The 25,907-nt window shown below is 42.5% G+C and overlaps 1 protein-coding gene across 1 annotated transcript in view; it reads right to left on the minus strand.

Moving 5' to 3' along the window:
* Nucleotides 1–305: 305 nt before the first annotated feature.
* The window catches only part of LOC308111321 (uncharacterized protein), a 39,316-nt gene continuing 13,714 nt past the window's right edge, over nucleotides 306–25,907 (minus strand). Inside the window, exons 6-45 of the mRNA XM_080466184.1 lie at nucleotides 25,286–25,451; nucleotides 24,165–24,345; nucleotides 23,139–23,254; nucleotides 22,834–22,957; nucleotides 22,454–22,665; nucleotides 22,090–22,184; nucleotides 21,817–21,949; nucleotides 20,253–20,357; nucleotides 19,814–19,924; nucleotides 18,745–18,901; nucleotides 18,338–18,504; nucleotides 17,842–17,954; nucleotides 16,610–16,732; nucleotides 16,298–16,409; nucleotides 15,456–15,555; nucleotides 15,259–15,364; nucleotides 13,883–14,175; nucleotides 12,855–12,988; nucleotides 10,893–10,908; nucleotides 10,471–10,583; nucleotides 8,819–9,106; nucleotides 8,450–8,737; nucleotides 8,200–8,336; nucleotides 7,954–8,119; nucleotides 7,658–7,859; nucleotides 7,223–7,338; nucleotides 6,983–7,094; nucleotides 6,668–6,867; nucleotides 6,413–6,504; nucleotides 6,184–6,310; nucleotides 5,943–6,047; nucleotides 5,666–5,776; nucleotides 5,422–5,578; nucleotides 4,858–4,958; nucleotides 4,659–4,762; nucleotides 4,182–4,304; nucleotides 3,871–3,982; nucleotides 3,269–3,368; nucleotides 2,186–2,297; nucleotides 306–1,829 (exon numbers count right to left, since the gene is read on the minus strand). Coding sequence (XP_080322310.1) covers nucleotides 1,590–1,829; nucleotides 2,186–2,297; nucleotides 3,269–3,368; nucleotides 3,871–3,982; nucleotides 4,182–4,304; nucleotides 4,659–4,762; nucleotides 4,858–4,958; nucleotides 5,422–5,578; nucleotides 5,666–5,776; nucleotides 5,943–6,047; nucleotides 6,184–6,310; nucleotides 6,413–6,504; nucleotides 6,668–6,867; nucleotides 6,983–7,094; nucleotides 7,223–7,338; nucleotides 7,658–7,859; nucleotides 7,954–8,119; nucleotides 8,200–8,336; nucleotides 8,450–8,737; nucleotides 8,819–9,106; nucleotides 10,471–10,583; nucleotides 10,893–10,908; nucleotides 12,855–12,988; nucleotides 13,883–14,175; nucleotides 15,259–15,364; nucleotides 15,456–15,555; nucleotides 16,298–16,409; nucleotides 16,610–16,732; nucleotides 17,842–17,954; nucleotides 18,338–18,504; nucleotides 18,745–18,901; nucleotides 19,814–19,924; nucleotides 20,253–20,357; nucleotides 21,817–21,949; nucleotides 22,090–22,184; nucleotides 22,454–22,665; nucleotides 22,834–22,957; nucleotides 23,139–23,254; nucleotides 24,165–24,345; nucleotides 25,286–25,451 — 5,670 coding nt within the window. The 3' untranslated portion in view covers nucleotides 306–1,589. The remainder of the gene's footprint in view (nucleotides 1,830–2,185; nucleotides 2,298–3,268; nucleotides 3,369–3,870; nucleotides 3,983–4,181; nucleotides 4,305–4,658; nucleotides 4,763–4,857; nucleotides 4,959–5,421; nucleotides 5,579–5,665; nucleotides 5,777–5,942; nucleotides 6,048–6,183; nucleotides 6,311–6,412; nucleotides 6,505–6,667; nucleotides 6,868–6,982; nucleotides 7,095–7,222; nucleotides 7,339–7,657; nucleotides 7,860–7,953; nucleotides 8,120–8,199; nucleotides 8,337–8,449; nucleotides 8,738–8,818; nucleotides 9,107–10,470; nucleotides 10,584–10,892; nucleotides 10,909–12,854; nucleotides 12,989–13,882; nucleotides 14,176–15,258; nucleotides 15,365–15,455; nucleotides 15,556–16,297; nucleotides 16,410–16,609; nucleotides 16,733–17,841; nucleotides 17,955–18,337; nucleotides 18,505–18,744; nucleotides 18,902–19,813; nucleotides 19,925–20,252; nucleotides 20,358–21,816; nucleotides 21,950–22,089; nucleotides 22,185–22,453; nucleotides 22,666–22,833; nucleotides 22,958–23,138; nucleotides 23,255–24,164; nucleotides 24,346–25,285; nucleotides 25,452–25,907) is intronic.

Consider the following 25,907-nt stretch of genomic DNA (forward strand, 5'->3'; position numbering starts at 1 on the left):
AGAAAGAGGACTTTCTGCTGAAATCACAAAGACGAAAAAAAAAAAAAAAAAAGTGTTCAGACTTTCATGATCCTCAGCGACAGAATTAATGCTTCCCTTCGAAGATTTCGGAGTTGTGCAATGTTGACCGATAACTGTGGGAAACGTTCCAGAGGAAATGCAGACTGGATGTTATCCAGAGAAAATAGGAAGTGAGGAGACGAGAACAGAAAGACCACGCGGCTTCTTTTAGCACCCTGACATCCAACAAACGAAAAAGAAAGAATTAACTGGAAAAAAAACAACAAAAAAAAATTAAATTGTCGGAAATTTCAGTGGTAAAGCTTTATTCAACACAATTTTTCAGTGATTTAATCTACAGCATTTGCAATGATTGTGTCATTTGCACCCAAAAAACACCCCCCAAAACAAAACACCGGATATATGAAACGTGGATGTACTACTATCCACTCTACAATATTTCAGCGAAAATAAAGATACTTCTTGATTTATGAGATATGTACAATATGAGACATCTAACTTGTGTTTCATTCAGGGGCAAGCACGTATGAAATACCTGAAGCCACACGAAATGCTACAATCTACATCTCTCCTATAGCTTATATGTAGCTGTAAAATCTCCATGGAGTTGGCAGTGTAGGCTGACATGCTACATGCAGATATCGGGGACGTTTACATTGGAACACACATCTGACTATATAGAAAAAAAAGGGAAGATTAAAATGTGGCACACACACCGAGCTTTCACATTGTCAGACATGAAAAAAACAACATTATTCCTCTGATTTCAGCTCCCGGCTCCTAAATCACACTGGGGAATTAATTGAATTGAAGTGGAACAATCACATGCTGTGACCGATGGACGGCTACTCCGAGACCAGAGCTCAGAGAGGGGTGGGGGGGGGACAGACAGACAAACAACCCAGTCATTTTTCACTTTCTTCGCTGTAACTTCATGCTTAAGTCAAGGGAAAGAACATTTTACATTTGGGTTTCATCGGGAGCTGAAATGAAAGAACGAGCAGGCCGCTGTGAATCCTGACATGCAACGACTGGGAAAGGAAGTAAACCTGCTGACAGAACTGACTTACGATTACATCGAACACGCAACATTCACGAGGCAGTAATGAAAAACAACAACAACGGTAAACAAAGATAACTAAGAACACAAAAGACGAGAAGATTCTTCTTTGGTTAAACGGACAGATTATACCTTGAATACATGACAGCGGGAGCGATTAACAGTCTGTCAGGGGGTGAGGAAAAGGGCGAAGTACAGCATTGGAAGGCTCGTGTGGTTTCTTGACATGTTTCCTCGTTTCATGTCTGCAAGTCGTCGGTGTCAGACGTGGCGTGTTCTAGTCACGGTCTGCAAGGAGAGAAGTCACATGCCTGCTGCAGCTGCTCGTCTGTCTGGAGAGCAGGCGCAACAGGCAAAGAAAAAAAAAAAAAAAGAAGAAAGAAACGCTGAGAGGGCGACTTGTGGAACAAGATGTGATGCTTTTGCCCCCCTGAACTGCTGCTGATCCCACTTTCCCGACGCTTATTGTCGAGTGATTGATTTATCGATTGACTGGTGCTGAGGGCTTTCAACAAAACTGGTAGTTGTTGGTCTTCATCAGAGGCTGCTCCTCTTCCACATGGTCACAAGACTGGTCACAGGGGCCGTCACAGCATTTGGGCTGGTCACACTCTTCACCCTCTTCACCCTCTGTGACCTGCTGCTCCTGTTGCTGTTGTTGTTGTTGCTGCTGCTGCTGCTGCTGCTGCTGCTGCTGCTGCTGCTGCTGCTGTTGCTGCTGCTGCTGCTGCACATTCTGGTAGATTAGCTGTGGAGATGCATCGTTAACGTGATGAGACTGGATATGAGAAAAAGCTTTTTTTTTTCTTTTTTTTTAGCTCATCTGTACATGTGTGGGACATGCTGAATATGTGTGTTGAACGTAGTATTATATGAATGTTTTGGTAGAGGCTGTCTCTCTGCTGTCGGAAGCAAAAGCACAAACAAGAGTTCAACTGACAAAAAAAAAAAAAAAAAAAAAAAACCTCAGTGGACGTAATCGATTTGAAAGCAAAGCCTTGTAAAAGTACAAGGCAACCATTTTTCCTGGGGGCATTTTGACTGATCACATGTTTTGTTTCTTGAATGGTTTTGATGGGACTGGGCCGGCTACGTGACACTCACCTGCTCCTGCTCAGGTTGGTCCGCCAGTAGCCGTTCTATCATCTGGGTGACTTTGCTAAATGTCGGGCGCTTGGTCGGCTCCAGAGTCCAGCACATCTTCATAACCGTGTAACTGAGAGACAAGTGCAAACCACTCAGAGCACGAAAACCAAAAAGTCACAAATCGCATACGTTTATTTAATGCCGTGTACTTTCCTGATCAAACCTGGTATGAAGTAGAGATGTAGTTTCAGGCCGAATCAGACAAGTAAGAAAAAGTCTTATGGAAGTGGTGACGCAGTTCGAAAAGAGGGACTTGTTCATAACTACCCCTGCCCCTCCAGTCTCGTTTGGCCGGCATGAAATAGCAGTTACATGGCGTCCCGGCTTGGAGATCATGTGGCTAACAGGCAGAACTGAGGCTTGACTCACAGCACAACAACAGATGATTGGGCCCTGACTCAGATTCAGCCCCTTCCATTTCCACAGCGCAGTTATTCCGGGTGGTGTGACAGCCCACGCCTAATCAGCACACACAGATGTTGGGGCCGTCTGAGAGACCGGGAATAACACTGCCTTTATTTTCCTCATTCCTGGCGCCTTGTTAAGTCATGTAGGCTTGTTAAATTATGAGAATGGAGTTGGGAGATAACCCAAAGCAAGCAAAATAAATAAAATCAACGATAATGGAAGCGCTTCATGACGTTACCTCATGTGTCGGTTCTATTAGATGTTAGATATGCCGCAAGAAAGAAACGTTCTTTGTTTGGCGCCGATGAACGATTGGAAAGCGCGCAAAGTCGAACTGTCTGAGTTTCAAACCAGCTATTTTCATACACCCATAAAAGAAATACTAATCAGTAAACGTCACTCCGTGTTAGCTGTCCCGTCAGTTAGCTGACAGAACAGCTCAGCTCAGCATTTGACAACCTGCACACTGGATTTGAACTGCTGGGATTGACTCCGTTGTAAAAACACTGCTGATAGTCATTTGAGGCGCCAACAGAGCTGACAATCAGATGACTCTACGCGGTAGCGTGTCCAAACAGACAAAAGACGACGAGAGTTTCATATTTTTTTTCATCGCGGCTCTTCTTGTCTTACATCTCAGGTGGAGCAAAGTCTGGCTGGGCCATCTGGTAGCCGTGCTTCACCATCTTGTAGAACCTGGAGTCCACAGCCATGCTGGGGTACGGGCTCTTTCCTGATGGAGAATGACAAGCCGTAAATTGTGCGAGCAAATCACGAGAGAAAACAAATGCAGCTGACCGCAAATGGCATGCACATGTGTTCTGACCAGTGCTGAGAATCAAGTGTTTACTAACATCAATCATTTTGAAAACCGCACAATGGCACCTGATTTTGCTAATGAAATCAGTCATGTATTTACTTCATTTATAGTCTTGCCTCTTCTTCTTCTTGTTGTTGTAATGAGTTCACGAATCAGATACAATCAAGAATGGCTGACAGCCAGATTGTGCAGAATTACCCTCCAGATAATGGATTTATATTCAGCCTAAATTAATTATATAATATAACTTAATTCAATAGTGCACTTCCACAATAATATAGTCCCGAGTGAGCGAGACGCTCACGTCTTCCATTCCTAAGTTACTCCAGTAAAGTAACTCCCTTACTTTTTTTGAAAACTAATTTTGTAATTGAAATGACTTAATACATGTTTGGTGTCTTTTCACATCACTGACCTAAAGAGAAGATTTCCCACAGGAGGATGCCGTAGGACCAGACATCACTCTGGACGGTGTAGACACAGTCGAAGATGCTCTCCGGGGCCATCCACTTCACTGGCAGACGAGCCTTCACACACACACACACACACACACACACACACACACACACACACACACACACACACACACACACACACACACACACACACACACACACACACACACACACACACACACACACACACACACACACACAATAGAGAACTTTTAAATCAATCTGTTGCTTGTGTCATCAAATGAACGGCTAATTCTACTGAGGCACTTACGTTGCCTTTAACCACATAGTTGGAGTCATTCATGATGTCACGTGCCAGGCCAAAATCACAAATCTTTGCCTCCCTTCGATTGGTCAGCAGGACATTTCTGGCAGCGACGTCTCTATGAATACACTACACACACACACACACACACACACACACACACACACACACACACACACACACACACACACGGTTGATCACTAGTTGTAAAGGCTTACAACAACAGAAGACAACGCGATCAATAAACGTTATAAAAGTCGCATGGCAGATTGGGATAAAAGACAGTGTCAAACTATGAATATTTGCCACTATGAGGAATGGAATGGGAAATACCCCACATCACAATCGATGTTGCCCCCCCTTACTCATCATAAAAAGCATTGTGGGTTTTTCTTTGTTTTCTCTGTTTTAAAGCGAATGTTGTCGTTTTACTCTTTATGTTTGCATATCAAAGTCTTGTCTGCCAGCGATTCGGTCACTCACATTTTTGGTCGCCAAAAAATCAAGGCCTTGAGCTACTTGAAATGAAAACCTAAGCAAGTCATCAATATCCAATGGCCAGTCTCCCGTCTCCTCACATACAGAATCTACAGTAGAAAAAACATGGTCACGTACAGAAAATAAAAATGCAAATCAGTTCTTCTAATTGTTACTTTAAATACCCCCAATGTTTATGGCTTACCAGAAGTTGGATTACTGAAGTTTGATGTTTCCATATCTGGCAGCTGGCTTGGTCTCATCTCTAAATAACTGCTGGAGGATGTACTGGAGATCCCGCTGTCACTGTTAGAACAAACAAACAAACAAACAAACATAAAGAGATCAATTGGAACAGATCATAGTGGTCTTTCATTTTATCCTATGAGCAGGTTGAAATTTGAATGAACCAAAAGATGTTAGGTAGCGAGGAATAGTTAAAGGAAAGATCATATTCAATTAATGTAATGAAGATCAACAGTCCGTATATAAAGACTCAATCCACATTTTCAATGTAAAACAATGACACATACTATTTATTGACTATCAATGCTGACGGCAATATTTGCATATTTATTCATTATTCAATATGCAAATATGTGGAAATCTGCCTTTCAATCTCAAAAAGACTTCTTCCTGCCACCAATACTGTGGGAATAGCGTGAGAACTTTGATTTCATTACATTTCCTCTCCATCCAAGAGGCTTGACGTCCTCACATATCAGCGGCGTTGATCATTAGAGGGGCACATTTTGGAAGCTCTACATACCTGCGAACAAACTGTTTCTGAGAGCAGATGTTCTTGTAGTCGTTCTCCGTAATGTCGGGAATATTCATAACCAAGTTGACAAACGTCTCTGCTTTCTGGCGAAGGAAGTTCAGGAGGTCACCCAGACTGCAGTACTCCGTGATCACCAGCACCGGTCCTACAGGGGGAACACAGTATGTTATGATCTCACACAGATAGAAGCTGCATCTATAAAAAAAAAATAAAATAAAGTTTGTTGTCTGACCTCCATAGGTACAGGCTCCCAGGAGATTGACAATGTTCTTGTGTTGTCCCAGGTGGCTCATGATCTTCAGTTCAGACATTAGAGCCTCCCTCTCATCTGAATGGGCGCTGGCTGTAAAAACACAACAAACGGCCACCAGACCATCATCCTAACTGGTAACGACGTCAGGTTCATAGAACTGAGCATTGTCCGAAACATTTTTGTTTTGTTTGATCTCTGTTTGTTCCGTCATCGTGACTTGCTTGCGTGAACGATCATTATCTTTGTTTGTACAAACCCTTGAGCATTTTCACCGCCACGCGCATCACGTTGTCGTCCTTTCCCAGACCGTAGGCCGTGGCCTCAACGACCTTTCCGAATGCACCTGCACCCAGGATCTTACCTGATGGGAAATGAAACATGGACAATACATTCTCAGCGTTGGTTTGTGATTCTCTGTAAAAATCTGGTTTCTAAATATACTCATCAAATATTTAAAAGCAGTTACTGCACTTTAAAAAAAAATAAATGTTGCAGACCTAGTTTGAGCTTGTCTCGAGGGAATTCCCACTTCTCGTTGTAGGGCAGCTGAGTGGGATCGATGAAGGTGTAGTTGTTTCCCTCTCTTGCTTCAATGATCTTCCAGCGGATCTCATACCTGGGTTTCTGAAGGGTGAAAACAATAAGAAAAAAGTGTAAAAGATTTAGACGTTGAAAAGGTTTTAGTTCCCCCCCCCCCCCCCCACAACGTATGATAGTTACTATTACCTGCTTATATTTGTAGAAAAGAAAAACCAGCAGCACAAGGAGGATGGTGAGAATACCTGCCGCTACAGTCAGGGTAGAGGTAAAGAGTGTGTCTGTCCAGTTGAAAAGAAATCAAAAAGAATAACAATGTGAAGATACATGTGGAGGTTTGCTCATGTGAATGTATTTTGCGAAATGCCAATATATTCTAATGACGTTCATGGACAACACAAACATGAGAATCCAGGATGACGGCATCTAAGTTGAAACGCTCACCAGAAACTTCCAAAGCAAAAGTGTCACTGCTGACGCCGGCGACGTTGAAGGCGACGCACTCAACTGTCATCCTCCGGCTGGAAGGCCCCACAGTGAGGACGCTCTCCACCCCCACGGCCCCGTACTCCTCCCTCTGGACCTCCACAGTGGGAGCCTGGAGAGGGATTGCCAGCTGTAGCCCAGTAGTGTTTTCATTGCACCTGCCTCATCATGACACATACAGTTAAGAAAAGTAAAAAAAAAAAAAAACAGGCCCTGACTGTCAAACACGGAACCACTAAGTGATTGTAAAGCAAGCTGTGTGTTCACACTTACGTGGGTCGTATTCCAAAACACTGATACCAGATTATTCTGGGAGCAGGATAACCGAAAGAAGTGCACGTCAGTGTGGTTACATTTTCCCATCTCACCACAGCAACCGGTCGTTCTGCCAGTAACGAGAAGAAGAAACACCCAAGAGACATCAGGCTCTAAAACTAATAAAAAATATGTTTTATGTTTATGCTTTGACAACAACCAAAACTACTTTTAATAAGAAATGATTATGCCACTTACGATACATTTGGACTTGAAATGTAATGGATGCATTGGCCAAGTTGCTTCTGGTATAGAAGGTGTACTGGCCTTGCTCCTGTATGTTCATTCTCTTCAGCAGCAGTGTAGCATGGTATCTAAAAAGATCCGGGGGGGGGGGGAGTCGTCTTTAAACATAGAAAAAGAGGAATGTCTACCAAATCAGATGTGACTAATTCTGTAGTCTCCATACAGACAGTCTCTGTGTATCATTGCTGAGTATGTCAACTTCTTAAAAAGAGGACACTATTCCCTTCCTTAAAGCAGTTTCATGACCCGAGGAATATGATGACCTCGGTGTTCCCTGTCAAATCTTTTGCAAAATGCACCGACAGCATTCTCCAACTTCCCCTTCCTGTAGTACAAGTTATATTGGGACTATTTTAACTGTACTGGTAGTACTCATCACTAGTGTACCTGTTGTTGTACCGGATGAACTTCTGCTCCTGTGTGGACGTGTTGGGAGATGTTGGGGTGAACCATTGGTGCTCGGTGATGTAGGGATAAGCTTCGATGAGCACGGTGAGCTCCAGATCCTCCCCTTCATTCACCTCCAGTGAAAGACCCTTGCGAGCCAGTTTGGGGGACAGCTGGGGCGTCAGCCTGATGTACGGCTTGTCTTCAAAAAGAACAAGTGGTTTGTCTGTGATAAACCTTTCAACCTTTTGCCATCAACCTTTGCAGGTTGGATGATTTGTTTTCGGATGACTCACCCACAACTATCAGGTATGCGGTTGAGCTGTTCACACCAGCTTCATTAGTACCAGTGCAGGAGATGTTCCCTGTGTCAGCGAGGTCCACAGCAGGGATGGTGAGAATGCTCTCGATGTCCAGCCTGTTTTCTCCATTGGAGCGGGCCCTTTCCTCTATTGTAGGTTTCTAAAGACACCAGAAATATAATCCGACTTGAAATGATTATCACTGAGGCGGTCCCAACTTCAAAAGAGTCTCCTACGGACCGTCTTGGTCGTGTATTTCCAGGTGACGTTGTAGTTGAAGTTAGGATTGTGTGTTGTGCAGCGGATCTTGAGTTGCTCTCCAACAATGCGCACGTACTCGTCTGTCTCCAAGAAGACATACGGGGGAAACCGAAGCCCTGCACCAAAACGAGAACATGCAGGAGTATGTCAGAATGGAGGCACATGGAGACACATCCTCTGTGTAGGATTATGTTTATTCATTTTTCATCAATCAGCCACGCGGTCTCACTCTGAATGACATTGATGGAAAAGGCCTTGGAGGTTCTCTCCACTCCGTTGAGTCTGGCTGTGCAGACGTAGTCGGCATTGAAGCTGGGGTGGAGCCTGTGTATGAGAACACCCTGGTGCCGGGACACGGTGAAGTTCATCCCTGGCGGCACGGTGGTGCCGTTGTACATACGGAGGCCCAGGTCTGTGGCTGCTGGATCGGTCAGAAGGCAGGGCAGGAGATAGTCCTCTCCCTCCTTTCTCACCACCTGCAGGGAGAAGCTGCTCGTCCAGAACAGACGATTCGGATCTGGAATAAACGAAAACAGAGAGACAATCAAAGACGTGTCTAATTTGAGATTTTGGACAACTCTCATTCATCCTAACTCACCTTTTACATAGACGTGCACTGAGGAGGTCAGTCCACTGTACCGTGGACTGGCAGTATAAAAACACCTGTACGTCCCCGTGAATTCAGCGGAGGGCCGCTCCACCTTCAAAGTGCGGATGTTCCCGCCGCCCTTCGATATGAAGCGCCTGTGTTTGGGCAGCCTGGTTTGCCAGTAAACGGGCCCATCGCCCTCACACCTCAGCTCCAACGGGCTCCCAGTTTTAATCTCCACCTCAGAGCCTTTCAACACCTCCGAGTTCACCTTGATCACCGGACGCCTCCATTCCACTGAAAAAGAAAGAGAACACGATTTATACTCACATTTATTCAATTCAATTCAATTTTATTTGTATAACACCAGATGCAACACCGTCACCTTTACAGAGGGAAAGGCAGGGATTCCTTTATTGGAAATATCAATCTGGTTATTTATTTTTGGGTCATTTGGCAGTTTTCTGTGTGTATTTGTTTTTAATTCGCTCTCATGCTATTTCTCTTTGCTAATTCAACATCGCGTTTCCATTTCATTTCAGTGGCTCATCAGCTCCATCAATCACATTCATTTCAGAAGGTTATTTTAATGGATTCATTAAACACACTGTGAAGAATCAGTCGTTCTCACTTCTGCTTTTCACAACGCGGCTCTGTTAAGACTGGAAACAAGAACAGGCAAAATGCAAAGCAGTAAATTAGCGACAGTTGCGATACTTATTTAGATTTAGGTGTTAAGAGACAATGCACCATAGAGAGCGTAAGGATATAGAAATGCTAGTTTTGCTTTGAGGCGTCTTTAATGGAAAACTTCTAAGAACTGACTTTAGCCCTGAGGGAGGGGATTTCTTTCAATAGAAAAAAAAAAAGTCCTCTCTTTTTAAAAGTTTTATGTGAACCAAGTCTATGAAAAACATGCAACATTGCAGAACTTTTCCCCCATTCAGTGTCATCTTAACACTTTTGATGAAGGTTGTCGCAGAGTTGATTCGCACGTTTAGATAGTGTGGTTTGACCTTTGAAGCAGAACTGAGATCCCATGTTCAGCATTATTTTCTATTGATGGCAAAATAATTTATCACTCCAGAGAAACTTGGAATGACCTCTCACTATGGTCCTTGTTCATGTATGAAACTGAAGCACTGAGCCAACCTCACAATGACACCAGTTATACCTCCGCAGTAATCCACCAGAAAGCAAAGCTAATTCATTCAGCCATAATTAAACCAAACCCAAGATGCTTTTATGTTTTCAAACGCAACTACATGAAATTGCCATTTAATGCCCAATGGGTGACATACTGTATGCGATGGTGGAAGTGGAGGGGAAATAGCGAGATTTAGAAAAATATCACAAGATTGAGCCTCGAAACAACACATGATGCTCATGCCAAAGCGCTGCTCATCAGACACAGTCTGCACAAAAGAGCATGACTATATCAAACCAAACGATTAAAAACACGATATCCACATAAAGTTATGTTTCACATTATTCATATTATTAGTGTTACACAGTTGCAGTACAGTGAAGCTGGATTTATTTATTTAGATTCTATCATTGTACCACATCAAATGTATATGCACTACAACTTGCAAATCAACAAGAAAGAAAAAAAAAGAAAACATTTTCTCTGCGTTGATGTTACAGTGTCCAAACCTTACCTGATGCAGAGGAGACCACAATCCCCAGCAACAGTGTGAAGTAGGACTGCATTCCGGATCGACTCATAAACCTGCAGCTTGACGCTCCCTGCTTGTGTGTGCTACAAAACACCCTTTGATTTTATAGTGATAGAAAAGAGAAAAAGAGAAGAAACAAGCTCAGATGATGAGTTCTCCCCCCCCCCCACCCCACAATCGCCTGTTTTCCTTATCTTTTCTGACCAGTCAGGGCAAACTTTCAGTGAAAACATAGTTTAATTAGTCTTCAGTACCATAGGTGCAGGAAAGCCAAATAAAACATTAAAAGGGTAGTTCAGTTTTTTTGGCCATGGAAAAGTTGCAAAAGTTGGCACTTATCTACATGAAACTTAAAACACTGCTGATATACAGCACCACATCACTCGTAGGTTGAAATTACTCACCTGCGGATGTCCTGAGCTTGTCAGAGGGATAAAAGAACCTCCTCGGGTGCAGAGTGCCAAGCATCCAGCTGACACCAGAGTCCCACTTTCCCTTCTGCTTTGCTTCTGACCCTCTTCTCTTCTCTGCTTGTTTACGGTCTCTCAACACAGAAGTCACATCACAGACATGAAGTGGTGCAGGGAGGAGGTGTTCGTGTGTGTGTGTGTGTGTGTGTGTGTGTGTGTGTGTGTGTGTGTGTGTGTGTGTGTGTGTGTGTGTGTGTGTGTGTGTGTGTGTGTGTGTGTGTGTGTGTGTGTGTGTGTGTGTGTGTGTGTGTGTGTGGTAGGCGGATCAGCATATCATGCTCAGCAAATTAATGAATCAGTGCCAATTTGCCACAGCGAGGCAGAAACACACTCAGAGACACTCAGAGGTGAGACGAATCACCTGCATCACTCTAGCTGCAGGGAAAACAATGGCAGAGGGACGGTCACACGGCTTCCAGCACACCTCAGGAGACAGCGTATTGTGGATATAGTGTAAAATCCGTCTTTGGAAATTCATGGAAACCAATGAAATCAGAAACCGAATACACATTCTCCACAAGAGATAGAAACATACATAATCAGAAAACACTACGGGCATCTCTTATTACTATGATAATACACATTTATTGTCACATTTACAACATATGAAACGACACATATAAAAATACATTTGTAAACGTTAAGAAGAGCTTTGGTACCATAGCTTGTGATACAGTGATTTTGTGCATTTTACACTGAGCAACAAACTGCTACAGGAAATAATAAAAAAAAAAAAAGGTGTTCTTTTAAAAGGTGGACTACATATTGTAAGTGGAAAGAACATCTGGATTAATGTTATTCAAAGCAACAACAGACTGAAAACACCAATCGCCCTTCATATCTGCAAGCAACAATAGCTGCACGAGTCTGTACAAAGGCACTCATGTGTGCCATCTTGTGTTAAGGCAGTGATACGCTGTAGTTAATATTTTTCTCTTGTGAGAGTCACCTGTCTTCACAGAAAAAAGGAATATCGTAAGCACTGTGACAGCCTCATATCTAAACATCCCACACTGTGTTGATTATCAGCTGCAGTGTCCAGTCTGTCACGTGGTGTAACTGTAAATCTTTATTATGAATAAGTACATGGTTCTTTCTAAATAAAGTGCAAATCTGACACAGATCTACGAGTAAAGCCTACACAAAACAAACGATTTAAAGTTTGAGAAACTCAGTAAAATTCACCGATTTAAAAACATCAAACTAAAATGAAAATACGTCTCACATTAAAACAGTGCATGTGGAATCTGTCTGCATTTCAGGAACCTGCAGAATATAACTGTGCACAAGGGAAGGGAAAAGAAATGCTTAATAGAATCAATTTCCAACTTTTTGTCGGATCTCTTTCTTTACATGTCAGTGATGATCACAAACGCAGAAATCATTTCTGATTGTTGCCAATGATGTCACACTGTCAAGCAAAACATACACACAACTTTTTCAGAAAAAAACAACAACACCCGCTTCAATAATCCATCAACACATTTTCGCTAATCCTTGTGGACAGAAACATTTTGGATTCTACAACAAAAGCTAAAAAAGGCAAATGGCTAAATGTATCCTGGCGATGAACACACGTCTCATAAGGCCTCTTAAGTTTCTTGCTAATATAAAAATGACAGTAATCACGTCACTACTTGGTGTAAACTGAGTGTGTAGGAGTGTGAGTACCAGTTTATATTATGACAAGATTCCAAAAAACTAACAGACTTGATGATATGCTTCATACCTGCTACTAGTGTACAAACTTCACTTTTTGAGAGGAAACACACAGATTACCAGTCTCATTTCGCTACATTTTAGTTTTTCCCTTTTTCAAGCAAAAAAATAATAAAAAATCTCCAGATCCTCTTCTCTTTTCTCTCTTGAGGGTTCATACTTGAGGCTACAGGAAACTGTCTTCTACCTCGGGCGTCCCGGAGGAGCCCAGCAGGGCGTCTCTCTCGCTGGTCTCCTCCAGCTGGTCCTCTTCTGGAAGAGTGTCAGCCGTGTCCTGAGACGTGGAGTCCATCTCCTCCAGAACCAGAGAGCTGGGGGGGGGGGGCAAAACACAACTTCACGACATGAACTCACTCATTCTAATTTGAAATCATCTTTCTTCTCCTCTTCCGATCAACAATCACAGGTCCTTGTTCAAACAAATTCAATTTTATCGTGTGTTGGACATCAATCGCACTGTTTTAACGTTATTCATATTTTCACACACATAAGTCACATTTGTGTTACGGGCCAAACATTAATGAAATCTATTGTTGCACTGTTATTGCACTAATTAACATGTGAAAAAAATATAGATTTAATAAATAAAATGTACATCTGTTTTGTTTGACTGTCAATTACCCACTTCAAGCCAATAACTAGTAATTTTGTAGAACGATAAAAGCGTTATGTAACAAAGCAATTGGAGGCATTTTGATTTTAAAACCTTTTGCCTAGTTTTTTAGGGTCTTTGTGTAAAATGATCTAGTGATCCTGAACAAACAGTCTTTCTCTGTTTTCTCCCTCCGAGGAGGAGGAAGATCTCAAACCCAAACCACATTGGTGCACGTTATTTAACATGTCTAATGTTATTAACGGGAACCACGAGCATTGCCAAAACACTGAACAACAACGGATCATTGAAGTAGGAAAATACAAACAAAAGAAAAATTCAATCTTCAATTGAATAATTGATTTTAAAAAAAAGAACTCCTTCAGTTTATTTAACTAAACATCCCTAAAATGTCTGCAGTTCAACCTTTATTCCTCAGTTAAAACCTTTGCATGTTTATATAGGCTGAAATAACATGTTCAGCATAATGCAGCTATTGTCTCAGCTCAACATCTGGATGAGTGGGTGTGTGGAGGGGAAAACATAGTCCTCGCTCAAAATGATACCTATTCCCCTCTTTCGTGTGCATTCAGCACATCTGCAGCACTTTTACCTTGATGGACTTTCTGACGGCTCGTCAGTGAAAACCTCGTCGGGCTTGGGGTCTGGGATGGGAATGATGTACTCGTTGTATGAAGTTACGGCTTCCTGCGCGTCGGCCTCCCTCCTGAAGTCCCTGGGCCTGGAGCTCTGGCTGTAGGGCTCCGGAGGGGAGGAGCGAGGGATGAGGGAAGGGGAGCCTAAGGTGGAGTTGGCGATCGGGAAGGGCGAGGAGAGCCGGGGTTTGGTGCGAGCAACGGCCGGGTGATCACTCTTCTGGAAGTTGTCGCTGACTTGGCTGTATTTCTGAGTGAAAAGAGGCCGTTTGATGATTAGTGCCATGTGGCAAGACTTTTGAGCTGAAGAGCGCTGTCGTCTATGTGAAGCTGTTTTCTTGGCACAGCAAAGGTCCAACTGTCTCAGTTTCAGTCGCTAATAAATTCAGTCGAGGCAACTTCTGAAAACGTTCATAACTTTCTTTGAATAAAGCTCCGACAGGAACCACACAGAACCTCGAACATTTCCGGCCTACCAGAGAACAACAATCACTTTAAGTTTTTTGCTTGTATTTTAGGATAACTTCATTGGTTGTTTGTTTTTTTTGGTTTTATTCAATAGAGTCTAGAATCTGCAAAACAGGGACACACTCCTCCCCTCAACAAACTTGTGACAGAATCTGGTCAGCAAAAAAAATGAAACGCACTGAAAAAGCAACAAAGTCGTCAATTGAGCGAATGTTTGGCTTATGTGTTCTGGACTACTACAGAAAAGATATAGTCACTATGTAGATAGAATAGCTTCCTTTCAGAGGATTTGTGTTCGGTGAAAATGAGCCCTGCTGCAGTTGTCCCGTTTGTGGAGAAGCGAGCGCCGCCGTCAGAACCCTCACGTGCAGAACACAAGCAGACGAGACGGTGTGAGAAGCGTTTAAATTTGAAATGAAACTTAAACGAAGGAGGACTGCAGCGCCTCTGAACGAACCAAACACAAAATGTGAAAAACCTTTAGAGGCAACGTCCTTAATGATTTTCGTGTTCGCAACTGAAGATGTTCGATCTTTTCGACTTGTTGTTCTAAGCTCTTAATAAATTACCAGCTGGCAAAGTAATCCCACCTGCAGTTGCATTACTTTTCATTTATTGGATGAATCTTAATAGTGTCAGTGAGAGTGCAGAGCAAACACAACTTTCTTTGTTTCTTCATTTCACCATGATGGTTGGTGAAAATGGCATAGAATGGGAACACTCAAGAAATATCGAAGTATTCCGTTGCCATTTAAAGCGTTAGATTTAATTCAGTTCAATTCAAGCTGAAAAAGATCTCAGCAGATCTCCAACCTGCCATAAGGAAGCGTAGCCACCGTATGTCTACAAAAACACTCTCATTTACCTTTTTGTAGCCCTCCGTCAGCATGTTCCCCACACTGTGAACCAGCGAGGAGAACTCCGGCCTTTTCTCAAACTTCTCATCCCAGCATTTCTTCATTATCTCGTAGCTATGGCATAAGAGACGAAGGGTGAGTTTCTTTTCTTTTTCTGACAGAGTTGTGACATACAACGAGTTGATGAAGCGACAGAGACTCTTACACTTCATCTGAGGCGTGGGCGGGTTTGGCCATTCGGTAGCCCCTCTTCAACGCGCTGTAGAATAATTCATTCATGGGCAAATCAGGGTACGGAGTTCCACCTGTGGGGAGAGTTCCAGACTGTTCAACGACTAACCAAGTTTGAGCTCTAAATTAGAGCTCAAACCAGTGTGCAGACAAGATGGCGCTGTTGCAAACCGCAATTTAGCATGTTACATAAAATTATTTTATTCAACAAGAACAGAACTGAGAACCGGGCACATAAATCGCATTCGGTTTTGAAACACAGTACTTGTTCTTCTCCGGATTTGCAGGAACATGGACCCATAAAGTTGGGTGAACATCAGACAGATGTGGCAGCACAGAGACGCTTTGGTGATCGCTCACAGAGGCCGAATTGTGTTTGTTCTCCGACTCTCCAGCTTATGCTACACATGCAATAAATTGTCTTCTTTGTTGTCATGGCAGTTGCAAAAACACATCGTGGGAAGCCTGTTTTTCCAAAGGAGAAAAAAAAATGGAGCTCACAATACCCTGAGCAAGGAAATGCTGATTTTGAAGCCTGACTGTGGCTAATACGATTTTGACCTCGTTTGAGTCTTCAAACAAGCTGGTATGCTCTCTCAATCAGACATGGAATTTGAAATTTGCCAAGGCCTCATTTTAGACCCACATATTTTTATCATTTAACATTTAACAAAGAAGCGTGGCGTCGACAGGAACTTTGTGAAGAATAGAAAGAGATGAGACAAATTCCTCGCACAGGGCGTATACATCACTCCTGTGTTGCGCTTGAAGCTTTTTACTGGCTGAACGCGTTGTCATGTGCATGTTTGTACTGACCCAGTGTGAAAATCTCCCAGAGAAGGATGCTGTATGACCACACATCGCTCAGGGTGGTGTACAAATTATGGAAAATACTTTCTGGTGCCATCCACTTCAAGGGCAGGAAAGTCTGAAAAAGAAAGATGGCAAATTAGGAAAGAAAGAGCTTTTTAGAAACGACACACTAAGCAAGGTGATTCACTTCCATAGTAGATTGATACCGAATCTATCCGACAGGATGTTATTTAACTGCAGTAAAATAGATTAAGTCCAGATGAATTCACAATGAAATCATTCAGAGCCAGTCGCTTCACGTCGGAGCCCACTCACGCTGCCTTTCGAGATGTAGTTGGAGTCGTGCATGATGTCTCTGGCCAGGCCGAAGTCACAAATCTTCACCAGCTTGCCCTCACAGATCAACACGTTTCTGGCAGCCAGGTCGCGGTGGACACACTGTGGTGGAACAAGAGAAGAAGAGTCACACCAGCGATCGAATCGAGCGGCAAGATACAAACAGAGGTTTACTTTCTCCACCAGAACGTCGCAAAAAAACCCCCAACAAATTGGCCTTACAACCACTGAATTCTATTTTCACTAACATTTTCTGAACAGAACAAACTCATGTTCCTGTTTTATTTCAATAAAAAGTGGATTTTACATGACGGCCACACATGTAGTATATGCTGGTTGTGTGAATTAGGTTCCATTACTTAAAACTGGGACTATAAATCAGGAATTATTTCTTCAGTTGCTCCTAATGGAAGAAAATCCACTTCTTTTATGAACAAGTAGCCCATTTAAAAACTATGAAAACATGACATTTTCTTGAATTAAAAATCGAGAGAACATCTACAGGGTGTAAAATGTGGGAGGGCTTTTGGTCACTCGAAGTTAGTCAGAACAGGAGTGGGCTTATTTCCTGTTGTTTCTTTATTTTTTTTTAGATTTAAGTCTTTATGTGTAAAATTTTCTCCTCGAGCTCAGAATAGCCAATTTGTCTCATCCTAAAACTAAACAATCAGTTAATTGGTCAAGTTTCGTAAATTTAGAGGAGGGATAGTCAAAGCATGTGAGGCCAAACCCCCCTCAGCTCCACCAACACTCACACCACACGTTTGTCTCGTGGAATGAAGTCATTTTTAGTTTAATGTTGATTACCAGACAGATTACCGGCGTTAATCACAATTTAAGAAAGTATTGTGAACAGCATTTGAGCTCTGCAATAAAAATACATTATAAAGTCATACTTCTTCTTGTTCTAGTCAGACGCTTCAGATTTCAATGCATCTGGTAAAACGTATAGAATAGAATATAGTATAGTTGTTGATGGTTATTTGATCATTGGAATTAAACTCATTTACTCTTTCAGCTAAATTCAATGATAAAAATGCTTATGTAAGAAAAAATACTTTCACACTGCTTTGTCAAAGTATTTTTTCTCGACAATTAAAAGGAAAAGTGTGGGGAAAGGCATCCCACTGAATCCCATAAGACGCTGGCGTCTTTCTCCGAAAACCACGCTGAATGGGCCAATAATTAAATATTTGAGAACAATATCGTACATTTTTGGAGGCGAGGAACTCCATCCCCTTTGCCACTTGGTAGCTGAAGCCCAAAAGATCATCATATGTGAGACTGGGGGAGTCGCTGATCATCAAGTCCAGCTGGTGGCCGCCTGAAAGGGACGAGGTGAGAAGACCGAGAGAGGAAGAGCAGAACGTGGTTAGCACATGATGAATGAAGACACTGTGGTGTTGTCAAGGGGAAACTCCACTTGTCCTGTGACCACATAGGCTAAGAAGAGGCTCTTGCACTTTACGAAGCGTAGCATATGTCTCTACATGCTCTGTGGCCTTTGACTAGCTGAACTATGTTGATTTATTCACGAAAAAACAATTGATCTCACACCAGAGTTCATTCTACGGTGTTTCCTGCCTTCATCACGCTGAATTTTTCACGCTTACTTTCCATAATAACAATGTCAAATTCATTATTGTCAAAACTTTGAGTGACTATTGTCTTAAGTTGGAAAAAAAAAAAGGGGGGCTGTGCTCAGACCTTGTTCCTGATACAGGTCCTGCTGGTAAGGAGACTCGTATGGAGACGGCTGGATGTCGGCATATTTGATGGCGTCCATCTGCTCCTGCATGGGCACGTATACTGACGGCTCATCTTTACTCATGTCCATGTAGCCGCCATCACTCTCACTTCCAAATGAAACATACCTGGGGGGGGTGAAGGGGGGGGCAACAACACATATGAACAAGAAATCCACTGTAATGTCATGAATTCATATTTGTTCAGCAAATGAAATGCTATACAGTATGAGGAAAAAAAATTATATCTGCAGCTATTTCTGTGCATGTTTCTGTGTGTGACAGGACAGATTTCTACTAAAGAAGCCCCTCCACATTGTACAAAATGTTCGTTTGTGCAGCTCTGAAAGCAGCCTCTCTGTCTCTCACCCCTTCCTCTGACTGAGAGGAGTGCTTCCTCTTGAAATGAGGCAGCCGTCGTCCTGGTTTTTCTCAGCGTAGTACTGCAGGAAGGTGTTCTTGTTCCTGTGCAGGTAGTCCACCAGGTCGCCATAGCGACAATACTCCGTCACCAGGTACAGAGGGCCTGAAGACCATCAAAAGAAACCATCACCAGAAGTTTCACTACTACTCTGCTGTCACTTAAAGTACTGAATGCAGCCGAGGCAACGCTGTGTGGAGTTTGAATAGGAAGTGAATAAGAAGTGAATGATTTGTATGTTGACATTTCTTAAGCAAACATGACAAACTTTGCTGTTTACAAATGATCAAATCTTTCACAGAGATGCACATCTAGTAAACATCGTATTTTATGATACTGAGTAAAGACAGAAAACACAAAGTAATGATGAATCAAAATAATGTAGGTCAGCCATTTATTATTTCATCAGCTACAAGAAACTATTACAACTTTCACAGAATTATATTTCTTGGTATCTGTTGATCTCTGCGGTGTACCACAGATCTGCTTCTCCTTTAAGGCAAAGTGAAAAAGGTCTCGCCTGTGTTTGAAACCTCTCTTATTCAAACCGCTAACTACTTACTGCAAGCAAAGTATTTTATGTTGTGAGATCAACTGAAGGAAATTACAAAGGAATGGTATATGTTTCCTTTATTGGAGTGACCTGGTGTTTTCCTCCTCACTGAAGTAGCAGTAGTTTGAGGTAGCTGCAGCAACAAAAGCTTGAATTATCCTAAAGCTCATGTAATTATCCTTATACTCCTCTATACTCAAATGTAATCTGAACTGGACACTGTAAAAACTCAAATGACAATGACAAGACTGGTAAGTTTTCTAACAGGCTCAAGAGGTTTTAAAACTGCAATAGCAAACACTACGGTCATTAAGTAACCTGAATATTTGCCACAGTTAAAGGGGACACACAAAATTCCCCTTAATTGAGTGCACCCATCTCTTTGTGATATTTTTCTATTTGTAAAGTTATTTCAGAGTTTGAGTAAAGAATTAAATTGATGTTGGGTACTAATATCTGCTCACCGTGCTTGGTGCAAGCTCCCAGCAAGTTCACAATATTGATGTGAGGCCCCAGGTGGCTCATAATCTTCAGCTCCGACATCAGGGCCTGAGTCTCACTCCGCCTGGCAGTCGCTGGATGGAAGAGAGAGAGAGAGAAAGAGAAAGTGAGAGCTGTATACAAATAGGGGTAGAATGAGGTGGGTATGAGAACAGGAGAACGAAGAATACAGAAAGCAGCACCAACTGTGCCTTTGCCAAACTGCTCAGTGACCTGCAGACTGAGATCTGAATCAGGCTGGCAACAAAACTAAAGCCCAGCAGGCTGCAGCTCTTTCCAAGCGCACAGGAATATGGCACCGGTGTCAAAATATTTGACAGCTACACAGGGGTCTGTGGCTCTGAAACAAGCCACAGACCCCGCACATGGCTTTCTACCATGTCGTCACATCACACGTCTTACATTTCAGCATCTTCACTGCCACTTTTGTGCTGGACTGCCAATGTGTGAGACCGTACGCAGTTGCCTCGACCACTCTGCCAAACGCTCCTGATCCAAGAGTGCGACCTGAAAGACAAAGCAGGGCTCAGTGGGACCCAGCATGAATGGAACACACATTAGACCTCAAAGGGAAAAGGAAGGTTTTTCTTCTTCCACCATAATGTGGCTGTAAACAGTTTTTTTCATTGTAATTTTTAAAGGGAAAGAAAATCAGAAACCTGCTTGTAGCCGATTATAAAGAAGTTACAGATTGTTTGTCTTGAACAGAGGCCTGACTGAGCCGGCTCGAGAAGTTCTCTGTTTGAAGGGGAGCAGCTGACGGCGAGCGGCGCGTCATCAGATATTAAAGTTTAAAAGGAGCTTTAAAATGAAAGACAGATAGAGCGAATAGGTTTTAAAACACTCCATTCAGTATTCTAGTGTGAACTCAAAACACCCACTGCGCTACAACCACTTATTGATGGGTTCAGCTTCAAGTGTCCGCTCTCATTCAGTTAATGAGCAAACTGATGACAATGAGTCTGTTCAGACTGGTTAAAAGTGATAAGGTCACTTTTTTTTTTAGCTGTGCAAACTAAAGGCTGATTGATGAAAATGTCTTCATTTAAAAACATGTAATAACATTTCCGCTGAGAAATCTTATTGTAAAAAAAAAGTTTAATTTAGTGGTTTGCAACCCCCAGCTCTGGAGCCACATCTGGGTCGCTCCCTGAAGCCTTCACAAAATATATGACATTTTTTTATTTACATGTAAGTCACTGTTGCACAACAGACTAAATTTTTAAAAGGACTTTTATCTCTAATTTAAAAAAGGCAAAATGGCTATAATGTTTAAAAATAGCAAAAAAAATAGATAAAAGCTGAAGATGGAAAGCAAACAAGATGGCTAAAATAGCAAAAGAATTTTTTACCAAAACAAAAAATGTTTTATGTAATAACACCTTAATACTGAAAATGATGTGGGAGTATGAACTCACAGAACTTGAACCGCCCCCCTCAAAAAAAATCCCCCTGCATTTCTCACTCCGAGTGGTAATTTTCAGACTTCCTGTTGTGTTTCTCATTATAGGATATTATTGTTAACGACAGTTGGGAAATATAGGCAATAAAATGCCTCTCATTCTAGTTAGACGGTTTAAACGTAAAACATCTAGCACGGCTGCAAAGTTATTTCATAAATTAAATTAGTCCCCAAAACATTTAACATTTTGTGTGCTTTAATAAAAATAATGAGTGGTTTTACCCTACCCTCATTTAGTTTTATATTGATTTTTCCTCATAAGATTAAAAAAAAGTCATCTTTCTGACCTCCAGAATCTCTGCCAAGTCCCAGGGAATGCTTGCCCAAAAGTTCTGAAGCCATTTGTTAAGCCTAATTATGAATCAAGACGTCATATACATAATTTCATTACAGTACTTTGCAATTTGTTGTCGTTGTCTTCAGGTGACAACATTTCATTGATTTAAAAGAGTCTCACTCTTTTTGTCCTTGTAATGGCCTGCCCCTTTTAGTGAGTGGACTCACCCAGCACCAGGTTGACCCGGGGCATCTCCCACGCCAGGTCATACGGCAGGTGGATGGGGTCCACGTAGATGTACTCGTGTCCATCCTGGCTCACAGACTCGATCACCTTCCACCTGATCTCGTAGCGCGGTTTCTGAGAACGCACACATCAAAACGAGGTGTTCGGCACAAGAGCATGGTGAAGGGCTTCATTTCGAGATATTCATTCACCGGGCTTGTTTTATAGTACACCAGATATGAAGAGAAAATAAAAGGGTTAATGTTTATTTTTACCTTCCTCCATACAGCGATGATGATGATGATGGACATGATGATAATGACCACTAAGGCCAGGACAGCAGCCAACACTGCCACCTGGGAGTACAGGGCTGCAACAGCCACAAGAGTGGAGAACATAAATCAGCATTTTACATCACTTTAATTAAAAAAAAAAAAAAACCGCTTTCGCAAAATGTCTGATTCTGTGTCTTTTAGATAGGAATCATCATTTATAAATATGATGGAAATAGTTTTCCTCAATGTGAGTTTGAACAGCAAAGCATTCGATCTTAAAGCTTGGTTGCACCTTTCAAATTAATTTCGCATGATTCTTTTTATTATGTTTTGTTACAGACAAAATTCTCCTGTTGAAACTCACTGCTGGACACCAGTTTGATGTCCCTCCTGTCAATGAGTCCTGCCTGGTTGCTGCTCTCACAGCGGATGGTGACCTGCTGGGGCTTTTGGAAGGTCACGCGGCTGCGCACCCAGCTGGTTTTCCGTGTCTCATTGTAGCTGACGTTGGTCTGAATACTCAGCACCTCTGGCTCTGGGATCAAGGGCTGCCACACCGCAGTCTGGTTGCTACACCTACAGCAGGCCGCCAGATCAGACAGCGTCAGAGGGGGGAGCAGTGGAGTACAAAGTCAAAGCAAATGAAACTAAATCCTTCAACTAAAATAAATGTGTGTGTGATGGCAGCCCCCTAGTGTTGCCCGAGTGACACTCCAGTGATGAATTGGAGGGGGTGTGACTTACTTGAGCATGCTGTCACAGCTGTACCACTGTATGGTTGGGGTTGGGACCCCCTCAGCTATGCAGGTCACCAAGTGCCTCTTCCCTGGGAGGTGATGGTCCTTCAGGTCTTTAATCTGAGAGGGAACTACACACAAGGGGGGTAAAGAAGCCATAAATCAATGCTGACTGGGTCAAAAAAACAAAAGCTGTCCTCAGTTTAACTCTAATCCTCAAAAACAACTTTTAAATTCAGGAATGTTGAACACAAATACCCCCCCTCATCATCATAGCTGAATAATTTTATCCTTTTTAAAACGTCCTCTCACCTTGGACTTCCAGGTCAAAGGTCACCTGCTTTGTGTCGTCGCCGTTGGTAACAAGAGCAGTGTAAAGTCCTTTCTGCTCCGTCCGCACCCTCACTAAGGTCAGAATAGTGACATACCTGATGAAGAATAAACCAGAAAAAGTAAACACACTGCAACCTCTTTCATAAACATACAGTAAGAAAACTACCTTCCTGACAGTGTCAACAAAACTGAGAATTACAAGGTTTAATATTTATGACAGCAGCCAGAGTTTTACTTTGAAAGCATTGTCCCTGTTGCAAGACCAAAAACTGTTCTGACTCCGAAGGCTCTCAATCACATCATATTGTTGGCCCAAGCTGCCGAACAGGACAAGGGAGAAAAAAAAAAAAAAAAAAGAAAAAAAAAGAAAAAAAAAAGAAAGCATTGTCAGTTTTCTCCTTTATATGCACAAGTGTGGGCTGTTTTGGTGTCATTTTCAAAGAGTAGTATTTTTAATGGTTGCTTCTAATGTGTTCTATTATTTTCCCTCTCTCAAACAAACTGACGTAGCAGCAACAGACCATCAATCTGTATGTGAGCCACGCAAAAAGAAAATGCTGATTTAGCATGATGTGTTTCTTTCTCTTTCATTTGAGGTGAGGAGCTTCCCGGCGTTGTTTATCACCGCGGCTTTTTTTTCTATGTAGATATCTGACGATCAGATTGATGTTTTCTTTAATACATATAGAAATTGCTAACTCGTGATCCAGCATCCCAAATGTTGTTGTGCATTTGGCAGAAAGACTTTAGTGAGTTGTGACAGGTATTCAGTGTTTATGGTTCCTGTGTGATGAATGATGGCATCCTTCCCTGCAGAGAGTATTGTGTTTCTCCCAGCGGAGGCCTTATCGGGTGATGAATGACGAGAGAGAGATGCCGATAGAGGTTGTCACCCCATCAGAGATCCACTGCTAAATGTTGAAATTCATCACAGCCCACGAAATGTTGATAATCTATGTGATATATAAGTGAGTCAATAGGAAAAAGGACAGCTGAGAAAAATACCTAATGTCATGCTCTTTTCTGGTTATGATGGTTCTGTCTGTCCTGATGGCACTGCCGTCTTTAGTCCAGCGAACCTGAGGGGGAGGGTAGGCCTCGATCTCCACTCTCAGCTCCACGTTCTCCTGGAGCATGGTTGAAATGTTTTGTGGCTGGGAAGGTTTCAGGTCCACAAAACCATTTTCTAATGCAAGGAGAAAAGCATGTCATCAGCAACATCGGGTAGAGCATATTCCATATTCCACTGAGTGAAGAACCTCTGGCTTTTCCAGCCTTAAACAGCAGGAAACAGAAAAAAAAAAAAAAAAAACGAAAATCAATGAAGAGCTGCAAAATTCCTTTTTTTGGGGGTGGGGGGGGAGCCAGAATGAGCGGTCTCTTTAATTAAATATGCATGTACAGACAGTCCACAACATTAAAGCATTTTTTTATGCCCTTTAATCAAGATTACCTCTTTAAAAGTGACTTTACTGGTGACAGTGAACTAAATGCTGAACAGACATGATGTGTCTTTTCCATTCAGATGTTCAGTACGCACTACTAAACTGTTGTGGCCTCCTGGCTCCTTTCAACACGGAGGAAGAAGTTATTCAGGGCTCTCATAAACATAACACACCTCAGTGCAGATAGCGTAAGCAGTCACAGACCCAGAATGCATTCAGTGATGGTCAGGAGACAGAGCATGGAAGAAAACGCTCAGCATGATGAACCTTGCTTTTATTGGCTCTCAATGTACCACGGGCATGACAGCCTTGCTGACTTATTACATGTTAATGTTCAAGTCCAATGTCAGTGACACAAACACTTGTACGCTTCAAATCTAAATTTAACTCTGCTGTACCCCCTGATTTGATGTTTCGGGGCATTCACACCATGTACGAGATTTATTTCACACTTTGTTGAACAGAAATAAACAGAGCTGATCTCTATTTCCTTTTAAAGGAACAGTTCCCCCACCTGAAACTGCAAATGTTGACATAATAAGCAGTCTACTCTATGTTAGCGAAACCCAATAATAAGCTGTGCTGCATTGGTTTGTTTTAGTTTCCTGTGTGTGTGTGTGTGTGTGTGTGTGTGTGTGTGTGTGTGTGTGTGTGTGTGTGTGTGTGTGCGCGCTCTCTCACCCAGCACGGTGATGTTCACGCTTGCTGAGGCCGTCTGGTCCTGGACGCCCTCGTGGACGTGGCAGACGTACTTTCCACTGTGGGCCACCGTGGCTTGAGGGAAGATCAGGCATGACCGCATGTTCATGGCAGACAAAACGTCGGTGAGCGGCTCAAAGTCCACCTCCTTGAGGAAAGAATGGACCAACCACACGGGCAGTGTTTTGCTATCAGATTGAATATCATTGACATTTCTGCAATTCGACTTTTCCTCAATTCTTAATGAAAAAAGGTGTTGCCCTCCAGGTGAATGAGCGTTGGAAAACACTTTACACAAAAGGTGCTGTCCTAGTCATGGAGAGCCACTGTCCTCCATGTTTTAGAGCTTTGATTGGTCCTTATGAAAGACATCATCTGATATTGAGCCACTCATGACACTCAGCTGTATTGAGGCATTTGAAGCATGCAGGACCTTTCAGGAACAGGATTTCACAATGCTGATGTAAAAGCACCTGCAGCCAGTTGCTGCAACACGGATTTCGTGACCTTATCATAACGGTCAGTGTGACCGCGTGACGTCACTTTCTACTGAATAAGAGATGACCACTGCAACAATGTATGTCAATGAGCAAGAGAAACCATG

The sequence above is a fragment of the Lipophrys pholis genome, assembly GCF_963383615.2.
Source record: "Lipophrys pholis genome assembly, chromosome: 6".
NCBI classification, from domain to species: Eukaryota; Metazoa; Chordata; class Actinopteri; order Blenniiformes; family Blenniidae; genus Lipophrys; species Lipophrys pholis.